At 38.1% G+C, this 19,239-nt stretch overlaps 1 protein-coding gene and 1 pseudogene across 10 annotated transcripts in view; one reads left to right on the top strand and one right to left on the bottom strand.

The window, feature by feature from the left end:
• CDK19 (cyclin dependent kinase 19) overlaps window positions 1-19,239 on the bottom strand; it is a 238,585-nt gene that overhangs the window by 103,267 nt on the left and 116,079 nt on the right. For 3 of the 10 annotated variants that reach the window (XM_069077062.1, XM_069077061.1, XM_069077063.1), the window contains one exon: window positions 18,921-19,076. The exons of 6 other annotated variants lie outside the window; for them this stretch is intronic. In XM_069077062.1, the coding sequence (XP_068933163.1) occupies window positions 18,921-19,055 (135 nt within the window). In that variant the 5' untranslated portion in view covers window positions 19,056-19,076. Of the gene's footprint in view, window positions 1-14,645; window positions 14,768-18,920; window positions 19,077-19,239 lie in introns of those variants that run through there. One more of the 10 variants, XM_069077066.1, reaches the window with a different exon arrangement.
• Window positions 14,798-16,992, top strand: LOC138152962 (actin filament-associated protein 1-like 1 pseudogene; annotated as a pseudogene).

The raw sequence follows: 19,239 nt of genomic DNA, 5'->3' as shown, positions 1-19,239 counted from the left end.
GGCTGGCAATATAACAAGCTGAGGAAGCACAAAATGACCACAGAATCCTTTTTTGGGGACATAAAGGATCAAGGCATGGAGCGGGAAGACAGCAAAGTAAGAAGTCCTGCATCAAAAGCATCCAAGAAAAATATGAACTGCTTACAGGCCATGGAAGAGCTCAAGAAGGATTCTGAAAATCAAGTAAGAGAAGTGGAGGAAAAACTGGGAAGAGAAATGAGAATGATGCAAGAAAATCATGAAAAGCGAGTCAACAGCCTGATAAAGGAGACCCAAAAATACACTGAAGAAAATAACACCTTAAGAAATAAACTAACTCAAATGGCAAAAGAGGCCCAAAATGCCAATGAGGAGAATACATTAAAAAGTCGAATTTGACAGATGGAAAAGGAATTTCAAAAGCTCACTGAAGAGAATAACTCCTTCAAAATTAGACTGGAGCAATTGGAAACTAATAACTTTATGAGAAATCAAGATACTATAAAACAGATCCAAACAAACAAAAAAAACAGAAGGCAATATGAAATATCTCACTGGAAAAATCAATGACACGGAAAATAGATCCAGTAGAGATAATTTAAAAACCAGTGGACTACCTGAAAGCCATGATCAAAAACAGAGCCTAGACACCATCTTTCAAGAAATTATCAAGCAAAATTGCCCTGATATTCTAGAAGCAGAGGACAAAAGAGAAATTGAAAGAATTCACTGATCATCTCTTGAAAAAGATCTCAAAAAGAAAACTCCTAGGAATATTACAGCCAAACTCCCGAGTTCCCAGGTCAAGGAGAAAATACTGAAAGCAGTCAGGGAGAAACAATTTGAGTATTGTGGAAACACAATCAGGATAACACAAGACCTAGCGGCTTCTACATTAAGGGATCAAAGGGCTTGGAATATGATATTCTGGAGGTCAAAGGAGCTAGGATTAAAACCAAGAATCACCTAGCCAGGAAAACTTGAGTATAATGCTACCGGGGAAAATATGGTCATTCAATGAAATAGAGGATTTTCAAACATTCTTGATGAAAAAACCAGAGCAGAACAGAAAATTTGACTTTCAAATACAAGAAGCAAGAGAAACATGAGAAGATAAACAGGAAAAAGAAATCTTAAGGAACTTATTAAAGTTGAACTATTTACACTCCTACATGTAAAAATGATAATTAAGTTGAACTATTTACACTCCTACATGTAAAAATGATAATTGTAACTCATAAGACTTTTCTCAGTATAAGGATAGCTGAAGGGAATATATATGCATATATGTATACTTTTATATATATGTATGTATAGGAGGGTGTATGTGTATATAAATATATATGTGAGTGTGGGCATATGTATGTTCATGTATACATACAAAGAGGGCAGAGAAGGAGGTGAATATGAAGGGATGATATCTAAAAAATAAAATTAGGTGAGAGAGGAATTTATGGGAAGACGGAGAAAGAGGAGAGATAGATTAGGGTAAATTATCTCATATAAAAGAGGCAAGAGAAAACTGTTACAACAGTGGGGAAGAGCAGGAAGGTGAAAGGGAATGACTCAACCTTACTCTCACTGAATTTGGCTTAAGGAGGGAACAGCATACACACTCACCTAGGTCTCTTACCCAACAGGAAAATAGATAGAAGGGAGGGCAGATTGGGGGAGAGGGTAGTTCGAAGCAAACATTTTTGAAAAGGGATAGGGTCAAAGGAGAAAACAGATTAAGTGGGGGGTGGGATAGGATGGAGGGAAATATAGTTAGTCTCTCACAATATAACAACTATGGTAATGATCTGGGTAACTACACATGTACAACCTATATGGAATGAGGAGCAAAGAAGGGAAAAAATCTGGAACTCAAAAGTTTTAAAAACAATTATTTTTTATTTTTTTTACATGCAATTGGGAAATAAAAATATACAGACACTGGGGTATAAAAATCCTTCTTGCCCTACTAGAAAGTTAGGGGGATGATGTGGGAGAATATAAGAGAGAACAGACTGGGGGAAGGGGTATTCAGTAGGCTTGCTATTCTGGGGTCAGGGGTAGGGGAAAGATGGGGAGAAAAACAGTAACTCAAAATCTTCTGGCAATGAATGTTGAAAACTAAAAATAAATAAATTTTAAAAAATAAAAAAGTTTGTGTCAAACAAAGCTATGTGGTTAAAATTAAGTTTGTGTCAAAACAAAACTATGCAGTTAAAATTAAAAGAGCAAGGGAAAAATATCAAGTTTTTCTGAGCAAGTTATGCAAACATGAAAGAAAAAAGATTTTTTTTTGGAGGGGGGAAGGCAGGGCAATTGGGGTTAAGGGACTTGCCCAAGGTCACACAGGTAATAAGTGTTAAGTGTCTGAGGCTGGAATTGAACTCAGGCCCTCCTGACTCCAGTCTATTCAATGCGCCACCCAAGATATTCTTTAATAGATAAACAAAGGATATGAAAATTGGCAATTCTCAAAGGAAGAAATGCAAGCTATCAACAATCATATGAAAAAATGTTTCAAATTAGTAAAAGAAAAATGCAAACTAAAACTCTGAGATTCTACCTCAGGCACACTAATGGTCTGGTGATGGAACTATGGAACTGATTCAACGTTCTGGAACGTGACATGGAACCATGTCCAAAAGTCACTAAACTATGCATACCCTTTGTCATAGATATAACTAACTGGGGCTTCCCCAGAGGAACTAAAGAAAGTTAAAAGATCCTATATATACACAAATATTTATAGCAGCTCTTTTTGTTGTAACAATGAAATGGAAATTAGATGGGTGCCCATAAATTAGGAAATGGATCAATAAACTGTGATGAATAAATATAATAAATGCTTTTTCAATCATCTACTCAGGCAAATGTTATTGTTGTCCAGTCATTCAGTCATTTCCTCCTCTTTATGATCCTGTGGACCACACAGTCCATGGTATTTTCTTGGTAAAGATACTGAAGTGGTTTTCCATTTTCTTTTCCAGTGGATTACAGTAAACAGAGCAATTGACTTATCTGGGGTCACACAGCTAGTTAAGTGCCTGAGGCTGGATTCGAACTTAGGTCTTCCTGACTTTGGGTCAGGTGCTCTATCCACTTAGCCACCAAACTGCCTCCACCCATGCATATGGGCAGCTAAAATTAATACCTATGTTTTATTGGACCATTTTCAGAAAACTTCCTTTTCTGAGCAAAGAAAACAAAGAAAGGGAAAATTAATTTCCCTTTCCATTAATTTTCAAAGTATAAAATGCAACATTTTAAAACAAAATAAATAGATCTAGCCTCAAAATAATTTGTTAGTTTCTTCAAATGAGGAAATGTTTAATATTAGCTAAGGTATAATTGCAATGTGACTGGAAAACAGCTTAAAACAGAATGCTCTAGTTATCTTTAAAATTAAATTTCAGAAGAGTGGACTTAAAATTGTACATTTATATACAAACAATACAAAATGAAAATAATTTGGGGGCATATTATGTCATTTCAGCCATATTCTTGAGTTCTCCATAGCTTTAATACACACTTGCATGCAGAAACATGCCTGAATGGATGCGCTCTCTCTCTCTCTCTCTCTCTGTCTCTCTGTCTCTCCCTGTCTCTCTGTCTCTCTCTCTCTGTCACACACACACACACACACACACACACACACACACACATAGGTTAATAAGTGCTATCCACTGCTGATGGTGGGTAAAGAGGAATCAGAGATCCTTGAGGAGGACAGGTCAAGAGGATACAGGCTTCCTTCCCTTAGGGAAAAAAAGATAGCATCACTGAGGCCAAAAATTTGTATCAATTGAGATGGAAAACTTTGTTTCTTCTGCATAATAATGCATAGAAATGCTTCCAGTTAGCACAAAAAAAAAAAACCCCAATCATTTATCAATAGAAACAAATCTACTAAGTTTTGACTGAACTGAACAATATCTGCTAGATGGGGTAAAAAAAAAATCTGGTAATGCGTTACTTAATAAATTCTAAAATATTTTCAAAGCTACTATGAGTACAATAGTAAAAGAATACTGTGCCACTCAATCATTATTTTATGCTAACATGCTAAAATAATAAGTAAAAGACAGAAATCAATTAGGATTATGAAAAAATTCATAGTACTTCAGCTTTTCATACACTATTATTATATCCAGCAAAGTACATGTGAAGAAGAGAAAACTCCTAGGAATATTATAGCCAGGTTCTGGAATTCCCAGGTTAAGGAGAGAATATTACAAGCAGCCAGGAAGAAACACTTTGAATATTGTGGAAACACAATCAGAATAACCCAGGATCTGGCAGCTTCTACACTGAGGGATCGAAGGGCTTGGAATATGATATTCCGGAGGTCAAAGGAGCTGGGATTAAAACCAAGAATCACCTACCCAGCAAAACTGAATATCATGTTTCAGGGGAAAATATGGTCATTCAGTGGAATAGAGGACTTTCAAGCATTCTTGATGAAAAAACCAGAGTTAAATAGAAAATCTGACATTCAGATACAAGAAGCAAGAGAAGCATGAGAAGATAAACAGGGAAAAGCAATCATAAGGAACTTATCAAAGTTGAACTATTAACATTCCTACATAGAAAAACAACAATTGTAACTGATGAAACTTTTGTCAACATGAAAACAGTTGAAGGGAATAGAAATATATATGTCTATATATGAGGATATATGGGCATATGAATACATATGTGAATGTATATATGTTTATAGGCATACATAGAGGGCACAGGACCAATTTAACAAGAAGGGATGATACGTAAAAGGTGAAATTAAGTGGTGAGAGAGGAATATAATGAAAGGAGATGGGGAGAGACAGAATGGAGTAAACAGTAAAAAGAGTAAGCATGGTAATATTTTTATATTTCATTTTTATTTCAAGAAAGCTGAAGAAAAACAAGGGAGAAAAAACAATGCCAATTCCATAAATAATTAGTATCCTCACAGAAATAATGTCACCAACATTGAATTCTAGTTTTATACCTTTTATTACACTCAAAAATAATCACACTAGGCTACTGGACTATTTAATCAGTTATATTGTATAAGATGCTCAAGCATGTTGAGCTCAAATCTTCATGACTGATTGTAACTCCTAAAAATATAATGAGAAAATATCTGATCTGGCATAGGTTTTGCCCATTTCAATTCATGAAGCATTTTTTATGTATCTACTACATATACAACCTCCACACATAATACCAAATTCCTAGGCAAAAAATCCTCCAGACCAGGTTCTTAAAAGGACCTCCAGCTGAAACTGATGTCTCCCACATCAAGTAATGGCAAAGAACACAAGTCTCAGCACCATACAGAAGAAGACCCAGGTAGCCACAGATAAAAACAAAATAATCACTGCCCTCAAGGAGCTTATGTTCTGCTGAATAGAAAACAAGTACACAAATGAGTAAATGCTACAAGGAAGAAAATACTAACAACCGTATGAGAAGGGGGTATATTCCAGGCAAATTCCTCTTAATTCTAGTGTCTTCCTGTAATGAATTTGAAGACCTTCCTTTCTTTGAAAGTAACAGGTTGAATGTAATCACATGGAGCCAGTGGTGAGAGGAGTTTGCTGAAGGAAAATCAAAGCCAGAGAGACAGTGGGAGAGAGAGGTGCTCAGGCAAGGAGTAAGAGAGGTTTGTGAGTAAATATTGATCTTGGATTGGTTTGTGGGAAGGCTGAAGGATGCTGTGGCTCACAGTGTTATTATGGCTTCTGAATATCTTTGGTACTATGATGGAATTGGTTTTGGGATTCAGTTTTTTGGTGTTTAAATAAATGCTTCAGTTCTGTCCTCTAAATGGAGAGTTTGGTATATTTTGCAATTGAATGTCATATGATATTTATAGTCCTGGTCTTTATCACAATTGTGGGAGCTGTAAATATTGCATTGGCACTACACTTCCCTCTGTTAATAATTTATTTATTCCGCAAATAGTTTGTGGTATACATGTTGTATACCTCATTAGATTATGAAAACCTGGAGGGCAGGCCAGTCTTTTGTCTCTTTTTGTTTGCTGATTGACTGTAAAAAAAGTATAGAAGCTAGAGATGGAATTCTGAGTTCCAGGAAATAAACCATGGCTGAAATTATATTTCTAGGGAACAATGTGAAATGATGCAAGAAAGGATAGGTATGCTCTTTGACTAAAAGATCAACTGCTGAATGATTCTTATCTATTTATTCAGCCCTAATCTCTCTCCTGAGCTCTAGTCTAGAATCACCAATTGCCTCTTAGCTCTAAATTGATGTCACATGGGCATCACAAACTCAACACAACCAAAAGCATAAGTCATTATTTTTCCAAAAAAAATTGTCCCCATTTCCAAGGTTCTCTATTGCCGCTGAGGACACCATCATTCTCCCAGTCACCTAAATCCATAATCTAATAACATATTAGACTATTCAATTAGCATTTATGCCTCCCATATAATCTGTTCCAAAGTCTTGTCATTTCTGTCTTCTCATCTCTCATATCTCCCCATTCACATAGTCAGAGACTAGTTACAGACCATCATCATCTCATGGCAGGATTACTATATTTACCTTCTAGTAGGTTTCCCTGTCTTAAACCTCTCCCTACTCCATACCATCCTGTACTCATTTTCAAAAGTGACATTCCTAAAGCACAGGTTTGACCATTTGGTTCCAACTCCAACGTCCTCAATTACCTCCAGGATCAAATATAAAATCTTCAGTTTGACTTTTTTTTTTCTGTTTGACTTTTAAAAGCCTTCACAACCGGACCCCCTGCTTTCCAATCTTCTTAACGCTTTATACCCCACGTGTACACTACAATTTAACGACTTAATTCAAAATGCTGCTGAGGATAAGATTTGGCAACTAACAGTATATATCATGGGATGAGGGAAAGGGAAGAATCAAGAATAACAAAGGCTGACAACCCAGGAGACTAGAACAGATGAATGAAATCATCATTAGAGTCTGGGAAAGTTGAACAAGGGGTAGACTTGGGGGTGAGAAAATTAGTTCTATTTTGAACTTTTTTTTTTTTAATTTCAGATGCCAAAGGAATATCCAGGTAGAAATGTCAAATTAAAAGTTGACAAAATTGGAAATCAAGAGATAAAGAAGGATTAGATATATAGACATGAAAGGAATTAACATAGTAATAACTGAATCTATTATATCTGATGTGATCACCAAGGAAAAAAATAGACACCAGAACAGAATGTTGAGTCATATCCATGTTTAATGGTTAGAAGATAAATGATGATACAACAAAGGAATCTAAGAAGAAAACCTCAGATTTGTAGGAGGCAAAAGGTATGGGGGGAAGGCAGACATGGAGCACCAGACCTGGAGTGAAGATAGATACCAACTGAATTTATGCCTTCAACACCAATATTTTCCATATGGGTAACCATGAACAAGTCACTTAACTACTCTCAGATTCAGTTTCCTCATCTATAAAATGAAGATAATAACAACCGAAGCATTTTTACCTCATGAGCTTGTTGTGAGGAACAATAAATGTCAATTATTACTGTTATTGCTATCACTTATTATGAGATGAAGAAAGTAATGTCACAAAAGCCAAGGGATGAAAAAATCCAGGAGGAAGTGCAGAGAATGTCAAAGCTATACAGAACTCAAGAAGAGTAAGGACAGAGAAAAGGATCATGGATTATGAGACAGCGATGGTAAAGGAAGAGGAGCTCAGATTTTAATGTTAGTATCAAAGTCAGGAGACCTTGAAGAGTAGAGTAGTAGAGTCAAAAATCATATTGCAAGGGGAAAAGTGGGGCAATGAGCATAGGCAATTTTTTTTAAAAGAAGCACAAATTTACACGTAACTGAGGAAGAATAAAATACTAAATTTTTTAAAAGTGTAAATGACTACAATAATGTAAGTAGAAGAGCTATAGAATAGTAGCTCAAAAGAATGACAGTCAGAAGAAGGTTTTTAAATGATAGGTAAGAGGTAGGCAAATTTGTAGCCAGTACAGACAGTAGCATAAGGGAAGATAAAAGAAAGAAAATAAGTAAAGAGGCAATTTCCCAGAGGATATAAGATCTAAGACTTAAATAGACAGGTCAGACTTGGCAGGCAGAAGTACCCTTTTTTGAGAGACTGTAGCAAAGGAGGAATAAATAAGGACTGACATGCATGGGTTCTGAGGTATAACACTGAGAGTGGAGTAGAGAGTAGAAAATGAAGCACACAAAAGAAATTGTCAGTTTTCTCAAGAAAGAAGGGTGATCCTCTATTGACAGGGAGGTAAGATATGACAAATGAGGAAATAGGAGATTCAATATAGCTGTTGGGAGGAACATGTTGGAGAGTAAATTAGGAAAAAATAAAACATTCCTATGTAGTATCAAGGGTCTGGTTAACATTAGATAACATCACATTGAAGTTAATCCAGTCAATACTAGTTGCGAAACATCTTTCAGCAGTGTTCAGCAACATAGGAAGGCAAATGGTGGGGTAAACAAGGGCCAAAGTTTGGCAATATATCAGTACAAAGATGAAAGGGAAAGGAATTCAAGGGCAGAGATAAAGGTATAGTTATATTTATCAACTAACTATTGGGTAAATACCCAGTAGTGATAAGAAGAGAATGAGCCCAGTAAAGAGGTAATGATTTGGGTTCTTTCCATGCATAGAGCGAATCCCCTAGTTTAAGCCTTCATTACCCATTCATGTAGTACCAGTGTAAAAGCCTTCTAAATGATCTCCCTGCCTTACGTTTCTCCCTACTTCAATCTTTTCTCCACTTAGCGTCCAAAGGGATTTACAAAATTGAAGGCCTAAACATGTCACCTTCTGTCCAAAGAGTTCCAGTGCTTCCTCTTTGCCTCTAGGATCAAATATAAAGTCCTGTTGCATTTAAATACCTTTATAACCTGGCTCCTTCCAAACTTTCCAATCTTATATATGAGTCAACAACACTAGACCACTTGCAGCTCTGGTTTCCTTCAAGCCTCTGCTCAAATCCCATCTCTAAAGGAAGCTTTTCTTAGTCCCCCTAGTTGTTAATGCCTTCCCCTTTCAGATAACCTCTCTAGTTTGTATATATCATATATATACATACCTTGTATATTATTTAAACATCTAATTCTACCCCAATTAGAAAGCATAGTCCTGGGGCAGCCAGGTGGCGCAGTGGGTAAAAGCGCCGGCCCCAGTGCTGGGAACTGTGGGATTGGTTCCAGCCTCAGATATTCGGCACCCACGCAAAAAATAACTGGCTGTGTAACCTTGAGCAAGTTACTTAACCCTGATTGCTTAAAAAAAAAAAAAAGCATACTCCTTACAGGGAAGAAATATGGAGTTTTGTATCCCTAAATCTCATTACAGTGCCTTATATATAAGCTCTTAATAAATGCTTAGTGACTGACAAAGGAGAAGGGAGACAAGAGTATTTAGGGGGACATTAACACATAAAACTAAAATCCCCAACTATGAATTTAAGGGTAGAGGGTGAAGTTAAAATGGTGGAGTGAGAGGAAGCATGTTTGCCTAGCAAACTGAGCACACCTACTCCACAACTTGCTAGACATAATTCTGATCAGAAAACCAAGAAAACAGCACAGTGAATGATTTTTCCTAAACAAGGCAACTTAGGAAGTCACATATTGTGGACATTGGCATTGGGGAGAGGGGCTGGCCAGGAGTAGGGGCAGGAATGGAGAGAATACCGGGGAGGGGTGGGGAAGATCCCTGAACTGGCACTAAGATCAGTAACAAGGTGCCATCTGGCAACTCAGTCTCATAGTACCCAGTTCCAGGTCACGCATTCAGGGTGAAGAAGAGCCATAAAAAGGCAACACAGTTTCCACTTAGTTCTAACCTTTAGCCCTATGGTGGCAGATGAAATATGAAAAGGCTGAAGAAGCAAAGGTTCAATCTTCTGAGCATATTAATTTATTAAGCAATACATGGCAAGTGCCAGACAAACTGGGACCCGACCTCCTCAGTTTAGGCCTGGACCCTGAATACTGGAAAAGACAGAATTTATATTTTAAAAACAATTAAATAAGGCCAATTAATTAAAAGGAAACAATAAGACATTAATCTGATTTCTAATTAGGTGAAAGATTAGGTTCTTTCTAAGTTGGAAGGAGAAGAGTGAACAGGTACAATCTTCTGAAATCAGAAAAAGAGGTGTTACACTCACCCCAAGGGTCTGTAAATAATCAAAGGCACATGGAAACCCTAACTGATTGATCAATATGAGGACAGTTTGCAAAGACATATGGGTTGCTTGAAATGTACAATTGTAAGAAAACTTCTTGCATTAATCTTTGGATATAACTGGTCAGTACAACCTAGGTCCTTAGTTAGGAGTCTCTAAATAGTAGGTAGAGGTGGCCCAGCTTCCTAGCGATGAGGGGATAGGTTCAAACAATACACTAAGGTTTTCTTCTAATTCCCACAATTGAATAAAATTTTCTCACAAGACAGTAGTTGGACTAGACTCATAACTAAATAGAAAGGGAACTGAGCAAGCTCCAGAACTAAATCACAAGATGGAGTTAGTGTGATTCACTCAATTCCCACAATTAGTTGCTCGCCATACTAACCCCCCCTCAATTCCCTCATAACACACAAACCTGCAGTGGAATAACGAGGGCAGGAAACTTAACACGAAAGGGAAGCCAGCAGTTCAGTCACTCTGAACCTGTACAACTTCCCTGTGGGTTAACAGTGACTGAGTCAGGGTGGCCAGGTGGCACAGCGAGTAAGAGCCCCAGCTCCAGTGTCGGGATGACCTGGGGATCAAATCTGGGCTCAGATACTCAGCACCACACCCAGAAATAACTGGCGTGTAACCTGGAGCAAGTTACTTAACCCCAATTGCTTAAAAAAAAAAAAATAGTGACTGAGTCCAGAAGCAGTCTACTGAAACTCAAATACATAATAAGCTAATAGACTGAAACTTGGGTCAGGAATTTGCAGTTCATACCAGAAGGGCAGTAAAAAAAAATAACCACACCACTGTGGAATCCCTGAAAACATGCAGGACCCCAGCCTGAGCTATGAAAGCAGCAGCAGGACATAAAAGACAAAAGCTCAATACACATTCCCCCAGTAGTGAGCAGGGTCCAACACTACCATAAAGCCCGAAGTCAAGAAGTTGGCTGGAAAAATGAGCAAACAGAAGAAAAAAACCCTCAATTATAAAAAGCTGCTATGGTGATAGTAAAGATCAAAACACAAAAACAGAAGATAATTACTCAAAAACATTTACAAGCAAAGCCCCCCAAAGTAAAATGTAGATTAGACACAAGCTCATAAAGAATTTTTAGAAGAGTTAATGAGATTTTTTTTTCTTTTGGTTTTGGGGTAGGGAGGCGTTTATAACTAGTATTTTATTTTTTCACCATTACATGTAAAGACAATTTTTAATATTCATTTTTTATAAAATTTTGAGTTCTAAATTTCCTCCCTCCTCTTTCCTTCCTAAGATGATAAGTAATTTGATATAGAATATATATGTGCAATCATATAAAATATATTTGCATATTAATCATGTTGTGAAAGAAAAAATATAACAAAAGGGCAAAACCATGAAAGAAATAAAGTGAAAACAGTGTGCTTCAATCTGCACTTAGAATCCACCACTTCATTCTCCAAATATGAATAGAATTTTCCATCATGAATCTTTTGGAATTTCTAAGAAGAGGTAAGTCCAATCATTACAGCTGAGATAAGCTGATCATCACACATTGTTGTCAATACTGGGTACAAGGCTCTCCTGGTTCTGCTCATTTCTCTTTGTATCAGATCATGTAAGTGAAAGAGATTTTTTAAAAAGAGCAAAAAATAATATTTTAAAAACTAAATAAAATGGGGCAGCCAGGGAGCACAGTGAGTAAGAGCACTGGCCCCAGTGTTGGGATGACCTGGGAATCGAATCCGGGCTCAGATACTTAGCACCACACCCAGAAATAACTGGCCATGTAATCTTGAGCAAGTTACTTAACTCCAATTGCTATTAAAAAAAAAAAACTAAATAAGAGCAATAGGGGAAAATGGGAAAACAAATGAGAGCTATGCAAGAAAGTTATGAAGACAGATAATAGCTTTTTAAAAGAGGTACAAAACCTTATAGGAGAAAATAAATCCTTTAAATTATAATTGGGCAAATAGAAGTTAATGACTCCATGAGATATAAATAATAAAACAAAGTCAAAAGAGAGGGCAAGGTTAGAGAAGACTTGTGAGTCAGGCACTGACTCTCCTAAAAAAGAAGAACATTAGCTGCTTTGAGGGCTGAGAATGGTTTTAAACCCCAGAGCTTAGCTTCAGAAATAGGAAGTACTTAACAAAAGCACACTGACTATTGCTGAGAAAGGAAATAGGATGACCCTGAAACCAGTAGGCTACCACAAAAATTAAGATGAATTAGGTGACAGAAATGTAGTAAACCTCAAAAGAGATTTACTACGTAACAGTGGCAGAGGGAAGGACCAGAAGTTTGATCCAAATAATACTGGAGGGAAGAGAGATTGGTCCAGTAATAGGGGAGGGGGGAGAGGAAAATGGAAGACAAAACATGGGATACAGGAGAAGACAGCCAGAGATATAGTGTCTTCTGGAGGGAGTCACATTTCTGAGAGTACAAAAAGACAGGGAAAAATTAAGAGGAAGATGACTAGGATAAAGGGAAATTTGGCCCTCAGTGGCCATCTAGTCCAAACCTCTCATTTTACAAATGTGTAAAGTGAGGTCCATGATACGTTAAGTATCTTGCCCAAGGTCACACAAGTAATAAGTGACAGAGACAAGATCTGAACCCAAGTCCTCCAGATAATTTCCTCTATTTATAAAATAGCACTAAATGGAACTCAAATCCTAAGTCAAATAATTGAAGATTTATATGTAACACACATAAATTATACATACCTTACAAATTCGATGGAATTAATCAAAGGTAAAATCAAATAATTTTGGCACATATCTAAAAGTTTCTGCTATTTCTCCAATCAAAATTTCTACTCCCTCTGTACCATTAAATTCAGTGGTTATATGACAAAAAGAGTAGATTAATAAAAATGCAAATGAAAACTTCAAGATGCTATCTCACCTCCATCAGATAGGTAAATGGGCCAGAAAAGGAAAATGACAATTACTGGATGAAAGTCACACAGAAAGACTGTACTACTGGCAGACTGGTTCAATAATTATATAAAGCAATTTGGAGCTACATTCAAAAATTCACTAAAATGTGCACATTCTTTGACCCAGTGATAGACTACTACAAGAAATAAATTCCTTCAAATATCAAAGGCAGAAAGAACCAATATGCACATAAATAAAATGACCAGTCAATCCAGAAGACTAATAAGGCATACTTTCTTTGCAGAAAGGTGTCAGGGCTGTATGGAAGTACAGAATACGACATAAATTGTAGAACTCAAGGGAGAAAACATACACATAAATATTTACAAAATAATTACATAGAAAACCAAAGGTCACCAAAAAAGTTCTTTAAAGGGGATGGGGGTTGGAAATAATACGGTAACTTTGACCAAACTATAATTAATCAATCCTACCTGGAATTCTGCTCCAAGGATCAGCAACCCTTACCTATACTGCCCCATTTTATAGCTTCTGAGTCTACAGATTATCTAAAAATAACATGTTTTTGTTTTCTTTTTTTACCCAAAAGTTAGTTAAATAGTGAATGAAGAGATTTAAATCAGTCATGTCTAAATCAAAGGAGGAATTGCCTATATATATAAAATGCTAAAAACAGTCTTACTTATTGCTAAAAATATTCTAAAATATTTTATTATAAACAATATTAAATATCAATAAAATCCATTAAAGAAGCTATGTAACTACTTAAATTTTTAAAGAATTAATTTAAGGGCGACCAGGTAGCACAGCGAGTAAGAGCACTGGCCTCAGAGTCGGGATGACCTGGGATTGAATCCAGGCTCAGACACTTAGCACCCACCCACCCAGAAATACCTGGCCATGTAACCTTGAGCAAGTTACTTAACCCCAAATGCTTAAAAAAAAAAAGAATTAATTTAAATGTACAAAATATTCTAATTTTTTGTCAATTCTCTCCATTAGTGACCTTTATTTGTTCATTTATTCTCATTTTCTTTTCCTATATGGTGGTCATAGTCTTCTGGGCTTTCACTTTATTTTGGGGGGGGCGGGCGGGCATTATTTCATAAAGGTCTTTCTATATTCTCTATTTCCTCATATTTGTCAATTATCTTAAGTATATTAAAATATTCCAATACATTAATATACTACAATTAACCATTCCTTTATTGCATTTAGGTTACTTTGTCTTTTGCAATTAATTATAAATACGCTGCACTGACTATCATTTAGTCTCATTTCTAATTCAACACAACAACATGAAAAAAAAAAGTCTCACAGTAACCTTTAATACCTTGATAGGTACTTTGCTCCTCCAATTTTACTCCAGAAATTTTTCTGAATCTCTCTCTTTTTCCTCTCTACCAGCATTCTATTTATATTAGTGGTTATAGTTCCACAGACAGTAAATTCTTTGAAGACAGGAAAATTATTTTTAAATCTTTTTACCCCAAGTTTACAATGTTCCTTGCACATAAGCATATATTTAATGTTAATCAAACTGAATTCTGAATATCTCAATTTTAAAAATGTGGAATCTATTCAACTTAAACATATTTTAAAGATTTACCCAGACTTGCAGATCTCCTGGGACTGTCCCAGCCTCTGCTGAGGCGTCTGGAAAGCCGCAGCTCCCCTACGTCGCGTCCCGAAACTGAGACAGCAGTTTCAGCTCCTGCGCGCCGGTGTGAGCCCGCAGTCTGGGCTCCGTGCGCTGTTCCTATGGAGCAGAACAGAGTGCTGGAGCAGCTCCTTCCTGAGCTTACGGGACTGCTTAGTCTTCTGGACCATGAGCCCCTGAGTGAAGCCGCCTTGGAGAAGAAAGTGGCTGTCTCAGACATTTTGAAGAACCTACAGCCTCTTTCAGGAAAGGAGATATCTTATATGTATATGAACACAGCAGACTTGCACTCTGGACCTAGCTTTGTGGAGTCTCTTTTTGAAGAATTTGACTGTGCGCTGAGCAACCTTCAGAACACGCATGAGGATGATGACAGAGACAACCTGGAGCCAGCAACGAGCCAGTTCCAAAGAAAATCATCAGATCCTCCTCCACCTCTTCCCACTAATCCTCCTCCAGAAGATGACTATGAAGAAGCCCTTCCTCTGGGTCCAGGCAAGACGCCTGAGTACATCAGCTCTCACAATGGTTCAAGCCCACCCAACTCCATTGAGGATGGTTACTATGAGGATGCAGACAGCAGCTACCCTGTGACCAGGATTAATGGGGAACAGAAGAGTTCTTATAATGACTCAGATGCCATGAGCAGCTCTTATGAATCCTATGATGATGAAGAAGAGGATGGAAAAGGGCAGCAGTTAACCCACCAGTGGCCCTCCAAGGAAGCCTCCATGCACCTGGTGAAAGACTGCAGAATCTGTGCCTTCCTGCTACGGAAAAAGCGCTTTGGCTAGTGGGCCAAGCAGCTGACTCTTATCCGGGACAACCAGCTGCTGTGTTACAAAAACTCCAAGGACCGCCAGCCCCACCTGAAGCTGGCCCTGGGCATCTGTAATGTCATTTATGTGCCCAGGGATGGACGTCGCAAGAAGCATGAGCTGTGCTTCTCTCTGGGTGGCACAGAGGTCCTGGTTCTGGCTGTACAGAGCAAGGAACAGGCTGAAGAGTGGCTGAAGGTTATCAAAGAGGTGAGCAAGTCTAGCAGTGGAGCCGATGGAACAGAGGAGCCCAAATCCCCAGTTTTACAGTGCAAACTAGACCTAGAAAAGAGATTATCCCCAGACAAGCAGACGTCAGACTCTGACAGCATCAGCACAGGGGAAGGGTATTCAACCAATAGTCGCCGTGAACCAGGAGACTCTGGGAGAGGCAATAAGAGAAGCCTGGCGGAGCTAAAGGGCTCTGTCAGCTGCGCTGCTGGCCGCAAGATCAACTGCATTATTAGCTTCTCCAAGAAGAAGTCACAGAGCGAAGATGCACAGATGTCCCCAGCGGAAGAAGGGGTGCCATGCTGTGGTTACTTGAACATCTTGGGGAACCAGTGCTGGAAGGAACGATGGTGTCGCCTCAAGGGCAACACATTATATTTCCACAAGGATCGCACAGATCTTCGGACCCACGTGAATGCCATCATCCTTCAGGGCTGTGAGGTTGTGCCAGGCTTTGGTCCCAAGCACCCATTTTGCTTTTCGGATTCTCTGTGGCAGGCAGGAGGTCTCAATTTTGGAGGATGACGAGCCTAAGCGTCCATCTGGGGCCCAAGTGAAGCGTCACGCCTCTTCATGCAGTGAGAAGTCACTGCGTGTAGACCCACAAGTCAAAATCAAGCACCATGCCTCCAGTGACAATCAATATAGGTATGGGAAGAACCGGGCAGAAGAAGATGCTCGGAGGTACCTGGTAGAGAAGGAGAAGCTGGAGACTGAGAAGGGTTTGATCCGGAATGAGCTAATGACCCTACAAAAAGAGAAGAGGGAGCTAAAGGAGGCCTTGAAGAACAGTGCAGGGACGAGATTAAAGGATCTAGAAGAGAAGCTAGTGATGCTAGAGACCCTGTGCCAGGAGAAGGAAGAGAGAAGGATTGACCTAGAACTGAAGCTTGTGACCGTGAAGGAGAGCCTGAAACAATCCCTGGCAGGAGGACCGGCTCTTGGGCTTACTGTGACCAACCAACGCAAGACTGGAGAAACAGCAAATAAACCTCCCAGTCTAGAACCCTCTCCCCCTGTTAACTGTACTTCAGAACTGAGGAAGAGGAGCCCATCTATCAATGCTTCCAGAAAAGGGAAAGTGCTCCAGAAGGCCAAGGAATGGGAAATGAAGAAAACCTAAGAAGAATATGAGAAATATATCCTCTGGGAGATACCAGTTTCTCCAGTCCTACCTTTTAGCTCCTTTTTCCTGAAGAGCCAGAGAAATGTACCACTGTTTGGGAACACATGAAGACCACCTTCATTTTCTGTGTCAGGGGGGAGGGGGGAAGGGAGGGAAAGGGAGGAGGCACTTTGCCACAAGGGTGCAGGGAGCAGGGGAAGTGGTAGATATGCTAGTGATGGAATGAGGAACACATTTGGGACTTTGGGGGTGGGGGGTGGGAATGGAGATTGGAATGAGAGGACTATTAAGTAACAAAGTATTTCTGGAAAAAAAAAAGATTTACCCAACAAATTAATGTTGGTTAGCATCTTGCCTGTTTCTGATATACCATGAATATTCCTAACAGTACAGAAGAGAATAAAAACATAAATTTATCTCTGATAAAAATTTGTGGAGACACACGACCTAAGACTGCCTAAAAAAAAATTCAGAGTACTATTAGAAATACTAAATTTATGCATTCCTGAGAAAGTACAAACAAAAGGAATGGATTCTAAGCAGAAACTCATGTCTCTTGTTTTTCCATAGAACTATGTAATGATACAAGTTAAAACACAGCTCTATGTGTATTTTGTGCCTACCCAGATGTGGGTGTGTTTCAAAATGTAATTCTACATGCAGGAATGCATTTCAATTATGCTTACTTATGATTAAAGCATAATACTTTGGCCTTCATTTTATATAATTTTATTACTCAGAGAAATGTCTACACAACTCTTAAACTAGTCTTGAAATCTTATTATACATGTGCCATAAATCTTTCATCTACTTAATATGATTCACTTTTTGAACCCTTTGTTAGTAAGGAATAGGCACAGGAAAAATTTTCCCATTCTCAGTTTAGATAAACAAGTGATTTTATATTGCTGTTAATGAAGCAGAACTTTTTCTGCCTTGGTATCTCAAAGAATTACACTGGTTGTCTTTTTTCAAACATTCTAAGTTTGTCTTTTAAAATGAGCAAATGGAAAATTTGGGGCTCCAATTAATTTGGAACTGAAAATTAAAGGACAAAAGAATATCACAAGAGAAATCTTTGTATCATAATAAATTTTAGAGCACAGAAATTTTTAAGACCATCATAGTTCAACCCCTTCATTTTATAGATGAGGAAACTAAACCCCAGAGAAACTAAATGAGTAACTTGTCAAAAATCTTCTATGCAGCAAGTGATGGTCAGGACTCAAATCCAAGTCTCTTAGTTCTCAGTTCAATGTTCTGTCAATTATACTGAAACAGGAATCAGAAATTTCTTAAGTGTGAATTAAAAACTAAAGCACTTAAGTTGACATATAAAGTCAGATTCATTCTGAAGTTTCTACATATCTTCATAAACCGTATAAAGGTATATTCTGACAAAGACATTTACATATTATAGCAAAAAAATCTAAACCTAACCTAAAACAATTCTATTTACATTCAAGGATTATTCATTACCAATTCCACCTAAACCAAATCAAGGTTTCCTAAGTAAGCTATCAGTATCATAGGAAGTTAGCAAAATTAATCCAACATTAAGATTACAACTTAAGGGACGGCCAGGTGGGGGCGCGGTGAGTAAGAGTGCTGGCCTGGAGTTGGGAGACATAGGATTGGTTCTGGCCTCAGATACTTAATACCCACACAAAATAACTGGCCGTGTAACCCTGAGCCAGTTACTTAACCCCAATTGCTTTAAAAAAAAAAAAAAAAGATTACAACTTAAAATGTGTTCCTTCAGGTCTGTGGTATTAACCACCTTGTAGGGGGAGGGAAGGGATCACCATGAAATACAACTACATTACTAAAACTAAACAAAACCGAAAAAAGCACATAGTGAAAGGATTCTTCTGACTAGGAAAAAAAAGGGTCTGCTGAAAAGAATAACTTCTAGTTTAACAAACAAAGTTAATCCTAGGACCTAAAATTTTGAATGGCTCAGCTGTATGGCCCTTCACTATTAGCTTCTTATGTAAAGCACAGACAATCTCATAAGAGGCCATCTCCTCTGGCTCTAGAGCAACTCACCTGGGAGTCATTTTTGTATCCTCTGGGAGGAGCTCTGAGTCCATGCTGCTCTAGCAGAGCCAAACCCTGCTGGCTTCCCCTTAGGATCAGGATCCAAGTATGACAAGCAACTCTGAACAGAACCCTGGTGTTCATCAGTCATAAGACAGATCAGTTCTAAACAGAAATACAATAAGATGTCACCCCCAAAACATACAACACATGAATCTAAAACCAAAAGGGTATTAGGCTTCATTTCACCATTAGGTCAAAACACACACACACACACACACACACACACACACACACACACACACACACACACACACACACACACACA

This window comes from Petaurus breviceps, unplaced genomic scaffold (genome assembly GCF_028583685.1).
Source record: "Petaurus breviceps papuanus isolate PSGF00001 unplaced genomic scaffold, PetGlider_PUasm1.0 90977, whole genome shotgun sequence".
Lineage (NCBI taxonomy): Eukaryota > Metazoa > Chordata > Mammalia > Diprotodontia > Petauridae > Petaurus > Petaurus breviceps.
Note: the sequence above shows the minus strand (reverse complement) of the source record. Positions and strands in the feature narration are given on the sequence as shown.